This window comes from Eretmochelys imbricata, chromosome 21 (assembly GCF_965152235.1).
Source record: "Eretmochelys imbricata isolate rEreImb1 chromosome 21, rEreImb1.hap1, whole genome shotgun sequence".
NCBI classification, from domain to species: domain Eukaryota; kingdom Metazoa; phylum Chordata; order Testudines; family Cheloniidae; genus Eretmochelys; species Eretmochelys imbricata.
In genome coordinates this window covers 17,726,165-17,741,538 of record NC_135592.1, presented here as the reverse complement: position 1 = coordinate 17,741,538, position 15,374 = coordinate 17,726,165, and the positions used below count along the sequence as shown (strand labels likewise).

The following is a 15,374-nucleotide window of genomic DNA, read 5'->3' as shown; positions in this document are numbered from 1 at the left end:
TAATTGCAGTCTGTACACTTAAGCGTATATTCTTAAGCCTTTGTCCAGTTTTAAAAGAGAACTTCAAGGGAACTGAACAGCTCAGGGGATTTGGATGGGATTCAGAACTTTTCACCTCTAAGGACTTAGATCAGAGGTGAGCAAACTATGGCCCGCGGGACCCTCCTGTCCGGCCCCTGAGCTCCTGGCCCAGGAGGCTCGCCCCAGACCCTCCCCTGCTGTCCCCGGACCCTTGCAGCCGGCACGCTGCGCTGCTGGCACAATGCTCTGGGTGACCGAGCAGCGCAGCTGCAGAGCTGTGGCCTGACCTGGTGCTCTGGGCTGCGTGGCTATAGCGCTGCCAGCCACTGGTGCTCCAGGCAGTGCGGTAAGGGGGCAGGGGGGTTGGATAGAGGGCAGGGGAGCTGGGGGTGGTGGTCAGGGGGCGAGGGTGTGGATAGGGGTCGGGGCAGTCAGAGGGCAGGGAACAGGAAGGTTGGATGGGGCAGGGGTCCTGGGGGGGCAGTCAGGAAGGAGAGGGGGGTTGGATGGGGCGGCAGGGGGCAGTCAGGGGTGGGGGATCCGGGGGTGGTCGGGACAGTGAGAAGGGGTGGTTGGATGGGACAGGAGTTCCAGGGGCCAAGTCAGGAATGAAAGGGGGGGTTGGATGCTGGGGCAGTCAGGGGTGGGAGGTTCAGGGGTGGTCAGGGGACAGGGAAAAAGGGGGTGGTGGATGGGGTAGGAGTCCCGGGGAAGCTGTTAGGGGACGGGGGGGGGGGGGGAATGGGGCAGGAGTCTTGGGGAAGCCGTCAGGGGGCGAGAAGTGGGGGGGTCGGATAGGAGGTGGGGGCCGGCCATGCCTGGCTGTTTGGGGGGAGAGAGCCTCCCCTAACCAGCCCTCCATACAATTTTGGAAACCCGATGTGGCCCTCAGGCCAAAAAGTTTGCTCGCCCCTGAACTAGATCTACAAAAGCACCTAACTGCCACTTGAGGCACTTAAATCAAAATTTAGACCCTCAATACTCCCACTCAGTTGCCATCTAACCCTTCAGGTGCCTACATTTCTGCTGGTAATGTGCACATTCACCTGTTCACACCTAAGCCCCAGTGAGATTTCCAAAATAGGTGTTTGCCCACTTACCCTGCCTGTGGGGCCCGATCCAGTAGGAGTGCTCAAAGGCCATCTTAAAGCACGTCTAGTGCAGTGGTCTTCCAAGTGGGGTGCTCAAGACTATCCCTGGGGGTGCGCGGCAGGAGGAGCGCCGGCGGCAGGAGGAGCGCCGGCGGCAGCTCGGCTCTCCCCGCTCCGTCCTCGGTGGCCCGCCAGCAGCAGCTCGCTCTCTCTTTTTTTTTTTGCTTCCCTAGAGCTGGCCCTGGGGGTGCGTGATTCAAAAAGTTTGGAGACCCCAGTCTAGTGGATTGGGCCAGAGAGAAAGTGAGAGTGACTCTAGGGCCCAGTGATTAGGGAACTCCTCTAAGGTATGTGAGAGTGAGGTTGAAGTCCCTATTCCAATGAATATTTAATTATTTTATACAAAGTTGACCAGTTTTAACAGGAACCAGAGAGCGAAACCTACCCCAGGATACCCTACAGCCAGTGATTAGGGCACTCGCTTGGGAAGTGAGAGACTGAACTTCAAGACCCTGCTCCTCTCTGGGAATTTGAACCTGGGTCTCCTGCAGCTTGCATGCATGCACTGATCACAGAACTATAGGGAATGAGGCGATAGCTGCTGCCACCTCCTCTTTCTCCTCCTGCTCTTGGCTAGAAAGGACTGACCTAGCTTTGGTGCCTAACTCCAGGAGAGGGTTCATAGCTGTGAATCTCTTCCTCTGGCCTGAAGTTAGGCGCCTAAGTCCCTTTAAAGGGCAGGGCTTATGCCACGCCCTTCCTTGGCATTCATTACTGAGTTGGAAATGGAATGGAGAGGATGCTTATAAAATTTGTGTATGACACCAAGCTGGGAGAAGTTGCTAGCACTTTGGAGAACATGATTAGAATTCAAAATTACCTTGACAAATTGGAGAACTAGTCTCAAATCAGCAAGGTGAAAGTCAATAAAGACAGGTACAGACAGGAGAGTAGCAGAATACGGACCCTGGACTTCAGAAAAGCAGACATTGACTCCCTCAGGTTGGCTTAATAGTGAAATCCTTGCTGATCTTAAACACAAAAAAGAAGCTTACAAGAAGTGGAAGATTGGACAAATGACCAGGGAGGAGTATAAAAATATTGCTCAGGCATGCAGGAGCGAAATCAGGAAGGCCAAATCACACTTGGAGTTGCAACTAGCAAAGGATGTTCAGAGTAAGAAGAAGAGTTTCTTCAGGTATATTATCAACAAAAAGAAGGTTAAGGAATGTGGGCCCCTTACTGAACGGGGGAGGCAACCTAGTGACAGAGGTTGTGGAAAAAGCTGAAGTACTCAATGCTTTTTTTTGCCTTTGTCTTCACGAACAAGATCACCTCACAGACTACTGCACTGGGCAGCACAGCATGGGGAGGTGGTGACCAGCCCTCTGTGGAGAAAGAAGTGGTTCAGGACTATTTAGAAAGGCTGGACGAGCACAAGTCCATGGGGCCGGATGTGCTGCATCCGAGAGTGCTAAAGGAGTTGGCGGATGTGATTGCAGAGCCATTGGCCATTATCTTTGAAAACTCGTGGTGATCAGGGGAGATCCCGGATGACTGGAAAAAGGCTAATATAGTGCCCATCTTTAAAAAAAGGGAAGGAGGAGGATCTGTGGAACTACAGGCCAGTCAGCCTCACCTCAGTCCCTGGAAAAATCATGGAGCAGGTCCTCAAGGAATCAGTTCTGAAGCACTTAGAGGAGAGGAAAGTGATCAGGAACAGTCAGCATGGATTCACCAAGGGCAAGTCATGCCTGACTAATCTAATTGCCCTCTATGACGAGATAACTGCCTCTGTGGATGAGGAGAAAGCAGTGGACATGTTATTCCTTGACTTTAGCAAAGCTTTTGATATGGTCTCCCACAGTATTCTTGCCAGCAAGTTAAAGAAGTATGGGCTGGATGAATGGACTATCAGGTGGATAGAAAGCTGGCTAGATCATTGGGCAGTGATCAGTGGCTCCATGTCTAGTTGGCAGGCAGTATCAAGTTGAGTGCCCCAAGGGTCAGGCCTGGGGCTGGTTTTGTTCAATATCTTCATTAATGATCTGGAGGATGGCATGGATTGCACCCTCACAATTTTGGAAATGACACTAATCTGGGACGAGTGGTAGATACGCTGGAGGGTAGGGATAGGACACAGAGGGCCCTAGTCAAATTAGAGGATTGGGCCACAAAGAAATCTGATGAAGTTCAGAGTCCTGCACTTAGGACGTAATAATCCCATGCACTGCTACAGACTAGGGACCGAATGGCTAGGCAGCAGTTCTGCGGAAAAGGACCTAGGGGTGACAGTGGACGAGAAGCTGGATATGAGTCAGCAGTGTGCCCTTGTTGCCAAGAAGGCCAATGGCATTTTGGGATGTATAAGTAGGGGCATAGCGAGCAGATCGAGGGACGTGATTGTCCCCCTCTATTCGACATTGGTGAGGCCTCATCTGGAGTACTGTGTCCAGTTTTGGGCCCCACACTACAAGAAGGATGTGGATAAATTGGAGAGAGTCCAGCGAAGGGCAACAAAAATGATTAGGGGTCTAGAACACATGACTTATGAGGAGAGGCTGAGGGAGCTGGGATTGTTTAGCCTGCAGAAGAGAAGAATGAGGGGGGATTTGATAGCTGCTTTCAACTACCTGAAAGGGGGTTCCAAAGAGGATGGCTCTAGACTGTTCTCAATGGTAGCAGATGACAGAACGAGGAGTAATGGTCTCAAGTTGCAGTGGGGGAGGTTTAGATTGGATATTAGGAAAAACTTTTTCACTAAGAGGGTGGTGAAACACTGGAATGCGTTGCCTAGGGAGGTGGTGGAATCTCCTTCCTTGGAAGTTTTTAAGGTCAGGCTTGACAAAGCCCTGGCTGGGATGATTTAACTGGGAATTGGTCCTGCTTCGAGCAGGGGGTTGGACTAGATGACCTTCAGGGGTCCCTTCCAACCCTGATATTCTATGATTCTATGACGTGATCATTCCCCTCCATTCGGCATTAGTGAGGCCTCATCTGGAGTACAGTGTCCAGTTTTGGGCCCCACACTACAAGAAGGATGTGGAAAAGTTGGAAAGCGTCCAGTGGAGGGCAACAAAAATGATTAGGGGACTGGAGCACATGACTTATGAGGAGAGGCTGAAGGAACTGGGATTATTTAGTCTGCAGAAGAGAAGAATGAGGGGGGATTTGATAGCTGCTTTCAACTACCTGAAAGGGGGTTCCAAAGAGGATGGATCTAGCCTGTTGTCAGTGGTAGCAGATGACAGAACAAGGAGTAATGGTCTGAAGATGCAGTGGAGGAGGTTTAGGTTGGATATTAGGAAAAACTTTTTCACTAGGAGGGTGGTGAAGCACTGGAATGGGTTACCTAGGGAGGTGGTGGAATCTCCTTCCTTTGATTTTTTTTAAGGTCAGGCTTGACAAAGCCCTGTCTGAGATGATTTAGTTGGGGATTGCTCCTGCTTTGAGCAGGGGGTTGGACTAGATGACCTCCTGAGGTCCCTTCCAACCCTGATATTCTATGATACAAAGTACTACACTACAAAATGGGAAATAACTGACATACTGCTGAAAAGGATCTGGGGGTTATAGTCTATCATAAATTGAATATGAGTCAACCTTGAGATGCAGTTGTGAAGTTTCAGTGGTAGCTGTGTTAGTCTGTATCAGCAAAAAAAAACAAAACAATTTGTTATTCTGGTGTGTTATTAACAAGAGTGTTGTATGTAAGACACAGGAGATAATTGTACTGCTACATTTAGCCCTGGCGAGGCCTCAGCTGGAATACTGTGTGCCGGTTCTGGCTGCCACACTTTACAAAAGATATGGATAAGTTGAAGAGAATCCAGAAGAAAGCAACAAACATGATAAAAGATTTAGAAAACTGGACCTGTGAGGAAAGGTTAAAAAAAAATTGGGTATGTTTATTTTTGAGAAAAGAAGACCCAAGAAGAACCTGGTAAGTCTTCACATGTGTTAAGGGCTGTTATAAAGAAGACAGTGATCACTTCTCCATGGCCTCTGGAGGTAGGTCAAGAAGTAATGATGTTAATCTGCAGCAAGGGAGAATTAGGTTAAATATTAGGGAAAAACTTTCTAACGACAAGGCTAGCTAAGCACTGGACCAGGCTTCCAAGCGAGGTTTTGAAGAACAGATTAGGCAAACCCCTGTCAGGGATGATCTAAGTTTACTTGGTCCTGCCTCAGCTTGGGAGGCTGGACTAGATGAGTCCCTTCTAGCTTTACATTTCTCTGATTTCCTATTGGCTATTTTAGGCGGCTCCCCACTCAGTCCGCTGGCTTCTGTAAATCCACTTCTTAGGTGCCTAACTCTCCACATGCATTGTATAGGGAGCCTGGGCACCTAACTTGGGGCTATGGATTCCACTAAGTGTCAGGGCACCTAAAGTTAGGCACTGCAGTGCTGAGCCTGAATCCTCTTTTTGGATCTACCCCTAACTGGTTATCTGACCTACAGTATGTTGTTTTTGTAAAAGGAGTCAGAGGTCTCAGTGGACAGCTATCCAAAATCACAACATTATTACCCATAATTGGTCTCTTGATGGCTGTTTCAGTCCAGGATTTAGTCAAAATGAAGCTTTAACAACTCTATCACCCTTAAAGGTGATTGGGTAATAAGGAATACATGAAGTTATATTCTTTGTCTCGCTGTTGCTATTCTAATAGCAAGTTGTATGTTCTGGATAATTTTATTTCAAGAAAGAAAAAGGAAGGAATATTGACTAGACCTTGCAAGAGGGAAAAATTGAAGGAGGAAAATGCATTGGTGGCAGCAGACTCCTTGAAGAGCACAGAAATTGGTATTGCTGGCTGGAGAAGCTATTGTTGCTGTTCATCGTGCCCCTCTTAAAATAGAGGACTTACGTCTCCTGTTTTTATTTTCTGGCATTATGCTTTTACAAGCAAGAAAGCACTTTAAAATAAAGAGGATTGCAAGAAAATTTACTTCGTGAGAAGTGCATCTTACCATCTATGAACTAGATTTTTGTTAAAAATTTTTTATTTTTTTTTTAAATGACAAAAACAGTATTGAAATAAGATACTAAACTGTCCTACAGCATTTGTTTGAGTTATGATTTTTATGTATTAGCAGGAGTGCTGTAAGCAAGACATGAGAAGTAATTCTTCTGCTCTACTCTGCGCTGATGAGGCCTCAACTGGAGTATTGTGTCCAGTTCTGGGTGCCACATTTCAGGAATGATGTGGACAAATTAGAGAAAGTCCAGAGAACAGCAACAAAAATTATTAAAGATCTAGAAAATATGACCTTTGAGGGAAGATTGAAAAAATTGGATTTGTTTAGTCTGGAGAAGAGAAGACGGGGGGTGGAGGGGGTGCATGATAACAACTTTCAAGTACATAAAAGTTTGTTACAAGGAGGAAGGAGAAAAATTTGTTCTCTTTAACCTCTGAGGATAGGACAAGAAGCAGCAAGGCTGGTTTAAGTTGAACATTAGGAAAAACTTCCTAACTGTCAGCACTGGAATAAATTGTCTAGGAAGGCTATGAAATCTCTGTCATTGGAGATTTTTAAGAGCAGGCTAGACTAATACCTGTCAGGGATGGTCTAGGTTAGTGGTCTCCAACCTTTTTACGCCCAAGATCACTTTTTGAATCTAAGGGCAACCCAGGATCTACCCTGCCCCTTCCCCGAGGCGCCGCGCCCCCCCCCGGTTGCTTGCTCGCTTTCCCCCACCCTCACTCAATGTCATGGGGCAGGGGGTTGGGGTGCAGGCTCTGGACTGGGGTCGAGGAGTTTGTTGTGTGGGAGGGGGCTCTGGCCTGAGCCTGGGGCAGGGGGTTGGGGTGCAGGAGGGAGCGAGGGGTACAAGCTCTAGGAGGGAGTTTGGGTGCAGGAGGGGGCTGGGGCAGAGTGTGGGGGTGCAGGAAGGGGTATGGAGTGCTGTCTCCGGGAGGTGGCTCAGGGATGGGATTTGGGGTGCGGCCTACCGCCGGGCACCACTTAACTCTGGTGGCTCCCAGTCGGCAGCGGGCACAGCGAGGCTAAGGCAGGCTCCCTGCCTACCCCAGCCCCACACTGTTCCTGGAAGGGGCCAGTGTGCCCCTGCACGATGCCCTTCTCTGCAAGCACAGCCCCCCACAGCTCTCCCGGCCAATGGGAAGGCTATGAAAGGTAGGCACAGCATGCAAAGGGAGACCTCTGTCCCCCCCGGGGCCGGAGGGCTGCACTGGTCGCATCTGGGAGTGGCGTGGGGCTGGGATAGGCAGGGAGTCTGCCTTAGCGGCAGCCATGCTGCACTGCCAGACATCGCAATCAACTGGGAGATCCTCTAGGATCGACCGGTTGATAACCACTGGTATAGATAATACTTACCCGTGACTTGAGTGCAGGGGATTGGACTAGAAGACCTCTTGAGATCCCTTCCAGTCCTACACTTCTATGATGGTTCCATTGGCAGAAGAAGAAAAACCTTTAAACTGTTAAATTTATAGTTAAATACTAAAGGTCCTCTGATCATTAAGCCAGCATTAGTAGGATGGAAACTCCTTTGTAATCACTGATATTTGGGAGGCATTTTGTTAGCTAGTGCAAAACAGTAAATATTATTGCCCACTTTATTGGATGAGTAAGGATATTTCCTGAATTTGTTTATGTAAAGTTTTAATCTAGTTTTTGAGAGTTTGGGTATATTTTAAGGCTCAAAAGTAAGCTTCCTAAAATATTGCAACACAAAACTTTATAATGTGGCTGGAGTATAACTTTGGTTACTGTGCTTTTAAAAAATGTTTTTTTCCAAACAGGCAGCTTTGCAGTCTGGGGTGGTCTCTTTTCCATGATTGACTGTAGTATGGTGAAAATGAGGGGTAAAGAAGATCCATGGAACTCAATCACAAGTGGTGCCTTAACTGGAGCCATATTAGCCTCAAGAAGTAAGGAATTGCACTCTGGGGACAATGGGTATTGAAAAACCCTTATATTTGAAACTATAAATAACAAATTTTTGTGTCCGTCAGATTTTAGTGTCAAGTATCAGGGTGTAGCCATGTTAGTCAGTATCCACAAAAACAACAAGGAGTCCCATGGCACCTTAAAGAAGAACAGATTTATTTGAGCATAAGCTTTCGTGGATAAAAACTTCACTTCTTCAGATGCATGGAGAAGTGCATCTCCATGGATCTGAAGAGGTCAGGTTTTTACCCACGAAAGCTTATGCTCAAATAAATCTGTTAGTCTTTAAGGTGCCACTAGACATTTTAGTGATAATCAAAAAGAACTTAATTTATCTTTTATGAAACTTTGGAATCCCGTATACTTAAAAAGCAATATTAACCCTTTTTGTTTTCTATTTTTAAGAATATAGTATGTTGTAATTGTCTTGACTGTTTTATCCATAGTGGCATAATACATTCAAAACAGTTATTTAAAGATCTTTTAACATGGTGGATTAGAGTTTACTTTTAAAGTTGCAGTACACCATTTAGGCCCAATTCAGGAGGTAGTCTCAAAAATTCATGGGACCTAAACATGTTCTTAATGCTCTCCTGAAGAAGTAGAGCAGTTAGACCTTCTCGACAGTGTTTTGTAGAGTGTATTAATGTTGACAATGCTGTGTTGTTGAAAGGGTTTTTTGTGGGTCTTAATGGACATTCAAGATCTAATTCTGTGGATGACAAATTAAGCATGGATAGTATTTTACGTATAGTAAGTACATTTGTTTTTATAAATACCAATATTCTAAATAGTCTAATATTTCTTAATGGTAAAAATGGTCTTTAATCTAGATAATAGTTGAGTTAAATATGTCCACGAATGACAGCGTGGACTCTCATCTATTAACTGCAGCACAGAATCTGGAGACTAGACACTTTTGTGAAAAGTAATGGACTTAAGCATGTGCTTGAGTTTTTTGCTTGGCCTCTGCCAATACTGTGAGGAAGCACTGTGTAGTGATTAAAGCACAGAACTAGGAGTCAAGGTTTGCCACTGATCATCTGTGAAACTTTGGGCAAAATATCTTCTCTATGCCTTAATTTCTCCCTTTGTAAAATGAGGATAACAACACTACAGCACCTTGCACAATGGAGTCCAGGTCCATGACTAGGGCCTTTAGGCACTACTGCAATGCAAATAATAAACAGCACCTAACTCACTAGGGCATCGTGAAGTATTTTGAAGTCTGTGGATGAAAGGTGCTAGAGAAAGGCAAAGTAAAACGGCTGTACTCTTAAACAGTACCAGTACTATCTTGTTTAATAAGGGACAGGTGTGTGTGGTAATTATATCTTTATTTGTATTGTTGATGGCTGACAAGTCTACTTCACAGTCTGATCACTGCAGTGGTGGTAATTGTATTAAAAGTGATGTATACATTTCAAAACCCTGTTTTGTAAAGGATTGGCAAAGTAATCTGTTTTGTATTCCGACATTTTAGATGGACCAGTTGCCATGGTTGGGTCAGCTGCTATGGGAGGAATACTTCTAGCTTTAATTGAAGGAGCTGGTATCCTATTAACCAGATTTGCCTCCGCACAATTTCCAAATGGTATGTGTTCTACACTTCAGATTACAGTACCTCAAAATGTTTATAATGCTTTTTCAGAATACTAACACTCAAATACAACAGTTTGTGGGAAATGAAATGGCCAGATTCCTTTTTCAAGTACTGAAATACCAGGTTCATTTTCTAGGATTCTGTATTTCTTCATTCTATATTTGTCTTCCCAATGTATAGTTCAGTTATGCAGATTTTTAAAAAAATATATAATAGGTACTGTAGGAGTGAATTTGTCTGTTACACCCCTTCCTCCAACCTTATCACATTTGTACCTTTTTGTCCCCTTCTCGTCTTCCACATTAATTCACACACAGGCAGGTCAGCAGAACGGATCTCAGTACATAAGTAAATTTTGTCGCAAATGTCCATGAGAATGGCTTTTGCCCTCCAGATAATAGTCTCTTCTATGATGCCATTGGTCAGTTTCATCAGGTCCTTGACTATACAAGAAATGCAGATTAATGTGGTAGACAGGAATGTGATGTGGTGAAGCTGCAGAACAATCCCTGTATTTGGTTATATGGCGTACCTAAACCACTGCCACGTGTTCATGGGTGAGAATAACCTTTCAATAGTTGTTCAGGCCTTGTAGTAAAACTTTGGCAAATCCGCATTCATTCTTGAGGGCACAAATTGGGAAAGTGGTTTTAGTCCTTACTATTGTGCTGCCCTTGCTTAGTCTGCTTGTGTTGCAGGGAGTCCTCTCTCTGCCAGTTTCTGGGAGGAATTGCTATGTGGCAGAAAGCCAACTTGTCACGCTCCAGCAGACCAGTGGAACTAGTAACGCAAGCAGGACAGCACAGTAGCATGAATTAAAAACTTTTCCAAATGCTGTATGAGGGGTGGGGAATAGAGAAGTATCCATCCAAGCTCAGGAGGGAGCTAACTTTATGTCGGGACATGGTCGGCATTGAGGGTTTGAAGGCACAGTTGTAGTGTTAGACTCTAGGAAGGATGTAGATCAGTTCTGGTGCTCCAAAGGGAAGAGAAGGAATCAGGTATTAATTCAAAGAGTAAATTGCAGCGGCATGTTGCAGGTGTCACCATCCATTTTTGCTGCCTCAGGCCCAAATAGCACATCTATGCTGGTACGAAGTGTAAGTGTTGTTTAGTTAATAAGATGTGTGCATTTCCAAGAACATGAAGGATCATTGTCCCTGACAATTAACATGCAGTATCAAAACACAAATGAGATTAATTTGGGCATCTTTTCCTGTTTGGTTGCAGACTAACATAGACAACAGTTCATGTTCTAAAGGTCCTTTTCTACTGGAAGGGAGCTAGAAACAACCATTTTAAGTTAAAGTTTGGGAATGTAATGTGAGGACCCCAAATCTCTTGTTTTGGTGACTGTGGAGAACCACTTTCCCTGATTATATTCTGACATTTGCATGATATTCTAGACCACCTACTTTACACTTGGTCTCTGCTACCTCTTCATTAGGAATATAGCATTCCTAGATACATTTGGCCTGTGTTCTTGTATTTGAATAATTTTCAGAGGAAGGACAGTGTAGTGTTTATAGCAGCTGGACTAGAAGTCTGTTCTCATTTCTTCCTCCGACTTACTGGGTCAAATCAGTTAAACTGATGGATATATGGATATAAAATAGATATAAACCGGACATCAGGAAGTTTAGACTTGAAATTAGACGAAGGTTTCTAACCATCAGAGGAGTGAAGTTCTGGAACAGCCTTCCAAGGAAAGACGTGGGGGCAAAAGACACATCTGGCTTCAAGACTAAGCTTGATAAGTTTATTGAAGGGATGATATGATGGGATAGCCTAATTTTGGCAATTAATTGATCTTCAACTATTAACAGTAGATATGCCCAATGGCCTGTGATGGGATGTTAGATGGGGTGGGATCTGAGTTACTACAGAGAATTCTTTCCTGGGTGTCTGGCTGGTGAGTCTTGCCCACATGCTCAGAGTTTAGCAGATCGCCATATTTGGGGTCGGGAAGGAATTTTCCTCCAGGGCAGATTGGCGGAGGCCCTGGGGTTTTTTTGCCTTCTTCTGCATGGTGGGGCATGGGTCACTTGCTGGAGGATTCTCTGCACCTTGAAGTCTTTAAACCACAATTTGAGGACTTCAATAGCTCAGACATAGGTTAGGGGTTTGTTACAGGAGCGGGTGGGTGAGATTCTGTGGCCTGTGTTGTGCAGGAGGTCAGACTAGACAATGATAATGGTCCCTTCTGACCTTAAAGTCTATGATTCTAACCGGTCTGCCTCAGTTGTCTCATCTGTAGAATGGGGATAATACTCATAGACAATTACGATGCTAAAAGTATTGGGGAAAGGACTATTAACCTTGAAATCTTCTCTCTGTAAAGTTTTCTTAGTCTCTCACTATTATAGTTGCAATCTCTTTAAAATAAAACGCAATCTGAGACTCTGGTTAACTGAGTTTGTAACCAGTTATTTACATAGCTGGCTGTAAACATGGCCTGGATCTGTTTAATACCTGGCTGGTATCCCTGGAAGTTACGATGATGATGCATGGTTGTGTTTCTACAACAAGGTTGTAAAGTTTTGCAGTGTAGACAGAACCTTCCTATCTGTGCCTGTGTAGTATTTAGTTAGGTTTGCCAATCTTCCTCCTTCCCAGTTCTCTGTGCAGTAGGACATCCTAGAGTGCACTGGTCTCTGTATTGCTGGTACCACTCTTTGTGCATGTCCTCTGAGCACTCTGTCTTCTAATGAGACAGTCTAGGATAGCTGTCTAGATTTTTCCCAGAATGCACTGAGATAAACAGGCGAAAGTGTGGTAGCTGTTGTAAAAAAAAAAGATGATGTGTGGACATACCTGTGTTTGTTGTAACGAAGGCATAGGTACCTTTCGCAGCCTGGGTACAAAAACACTGTTGCACATGCAGTGTAGACTGGATCTAAATAACAGGCCAACCTAAAAATAAAACACAATTGCTCCAGCTTGTTGTTATGGGGGAGCACAGACAGTGTTGTATAGATAAATCCCTGAGAAAATCACAGATTTTTTTTTTTTTTTTTTAAATCATGGCAGCATCATGGAGAAATGTTTGTATTTCATGGGGTATTCATGGCAGCCAAATGACTTTTCTAGTAGCAGGGAGGCAGAAGTGAGCATCCCTGCTTCCACCTCCCTGCTGAGGCTGTGGCTGCTCATCGGAGTCAGCAGGCTGGTTCTGCCCTAGGGAGTGGGGAAAGAGGGCAGGGTGAGGGTGCCTCACCATATGGTGCTGTTCGGCCCAGCCTGGGGTAGCAGTTGGGTCCAGCTTGTCCTGCGCTCAGCTCTGGACCAGGCCAATTTCCTGCTTTCTGTTGGAGGGAGCAACACTGGAAACATGGCTATTTAGGAGCCTCGACCTGCCCCACAGCAACCGGGCCCACGGGAGACACTGTAGCTCCAGCTGGTAAGGAATGAGACTGGGATCCATCCCTGCACCCCAATTCTCCTGGCTTCGGTCAGCCCTCTCACACACCTGCTTGTGTTCGAAGTGGCATTGACACTGGCTACAGTTGGTGGATGGCTCCTGCACACAGTTTCCCCTGGGACCACTGGGGTGGGCCAGGCTGGAGCTCTTAATTACTGCATTATCAGTACCTCTGTCAGCTGCAGGGTCCTGGGCTGAATCTGGGCACAAAGAAAGCTGGGCCACAATCCCTGCCCTGGGCTGGGCTGGGCTGAACCAGCTGCATGACGTGGTGAGGCTGCCCCCCTTGTTCCTTGGGATAGGACTGGCCCACCCCCCGCCATCCTCCTCCAGGATGGGGCAAGGCCTGCTGACCCGCAGTGAGCAGCTGCAGCCTCAGGGTGGAGGAGCTAATTTCACGATTTCCATGCAGTCTATGAAGTCGTGACTTACATGGGCCTTCAGGTATATTACATTAAGACACTAATTCCTGCTGACACGGTATTTCAGCTTCGGTTCAGTGGCATTCTTATTAGTGTCTCCAGATTATCGCAGATTTTCCTCTTTGATCCAGAATTGTTTTGTAAATCATGTGTAAGTTATTAGTGAGGGAGTATTCCCTGTTTACTGGTCTTATGCTGCATGTGTCTAAATAATAAAGCATGTGCACGTAGTGGTCAGAAGCCCTAGAAGTCAGGGGTCCATAGTAGTCTTCATTCAGCTCCACTGGCTAACTGATATTGGACACAGTGCCCAAGTCCCATTGAAAGTCATTGGGATGTAGGATCCTAAATTATGCAGGTAGTTCTGAAAATCTTTCCTTTCATCTCTCCATGCTGCATGTCCCCTGGCTGTAAAATGGGGCTGAAAAAACATAACCGACCTTGCACGAGTGAGGCTTTATTTTAGTGGGTAAAGCTCTCTGATTTCATTGAATGAAAGAGATTGTGTACAAGGAAAGCCTTCTTTATTGGTCCTGCTAATTCAGAAAGGATTTATGTACACAAACAGTACTTTGAAAGTGTATCGTAATATTTTGTCATAAATCACTGTCCTACTAATCTTTCTTTTGCCTTTATTAATTGTTTTCTTCCCTTTTAACAGGCCCTCAATTTTCAGATGATCCCTCCCAGTTACAGCCCTCTGCATTTGGAGATTATAGGCAATATCAATGATTACATTGTTCTACTGTTTCATATTGTACATGTCCAAAACCAAGATACAGTATGTTTTAAAACCTTACATTGGAAATGTATTGTAGACCTCTTTATGCAAACTATGGCAAGAGGACACTTAGCACTTTTTCATTGTAAAGATGCACAGGAGAACTTTTAGAAGATCATAAATATATTTATTCATCATAGGATTCCATTGTTGTAACGTTGATGTGTCTGATGTAACACGTTAATGCTTAAGATGAGGACCAAACAGAATGCTGTACTACTTTGGATATGGAATGAAATGAACTTCCTTGGAGACTTCTCTGAAGTGTGGTATTAACAAGGCTGCGATTTAGTCATGGAATCCATGACTTCAGCTAGTGCTGCCTGGGAGCTGCAGGGTCCCCTGCTGCCCGTGGAGGCAGGGAGCTGCAGGAGCCCCGTGCCGCTCCCGGCCACCACAGGCGGCTTGGGAGATCCCCTGCAGCTCCTGGCCGCAGCAGGCGGCACAGGGGACCCCTACCACTCCCCACTGCTGCAGCGGCAGGGGGAACCCCCAGAGCTTCTGGCCGCTGTGGGCAACTGATGGAAACCCCGGCTGCTCGGAGGTGCCCAGGCTCCCAGTTTTGACATGGATATTTTTAGTGAAAGTCAGGGACAGGTCATGGGCTTCTGTGAATTTTTCATTATTGCCCATGACCTGTCTGTGACTTTTACTAAAAATCTGTGACAAAATCTTAGCCTTAGGTATTAACCATTATTTAACCATTAACAATAGAACTTATCCTCTCTCTTTACAACCAGTATCACATCCAGGTAACGTTACTGAGCGTTTCAGTTTATTTTAAGAAAATTCATTCATCTACATGAGTTCCAATCAACACTCCTGAGGTGAATTTTGGGGAGGATAGTGTGTGTTGAGCCAATGAAGAATAATACATTTTTGTAACACTCCTTTGTGCTGCATAAAGTATTTCTCTCCACACAAATTAAATCCCAATTGTAAGTAAAATACCTTGCTTATAAAGGGTGCCTGTTCCAGAATTGTCTTTCCTGCAGGGCTACTCTGCCTTGATTCCTGACCCTACTCTTAGTGTTACTGGTGCGAAAAGAACAGGAGGACGTGTGGCACCTTAGAGACTAACCAGTTTATTAGAGCGTGAGCTTTCGTGAGCTACAGCTC

General features: G+C 45.5%; 1 protein-coding gene across 3 annotated transcripts in view; it reads left to right on the top strand.

Moving 5' to 3' along the window:
- TIMM17A (translocase of inner mitochondrial membrane 17A) overlaps positions 1-14,273 on the top strand; it is a 35,738-nt gene extending 21,465 nt beyond the window's left edge. For all 3 annotated transcript variants that reach the window (XM_077839419.1, XM_077839418.1, XM_077839417.1), the window contains 3 exons: positions 7,881-8,009; positions 9,512-9,622; positions 14,136-14,273. In XM_077839419.1, the coding sequence (XP_077695545.1) occupies positions 7,881-8,009; positions 9,512-9,622; positions 14,136-14,206 (311 nt within the window). In that variant the 3' untranslated portion in view covers positions 14,207-14,273. The remainder of the gene's footprint in view (positions 1-7,880; positions 8,010-9,511; positions 9,623-14,135) is intronic.
- The last annotated feature ends 1,101 nt before the right edge of the window (positions 14,274-15,374 follow it).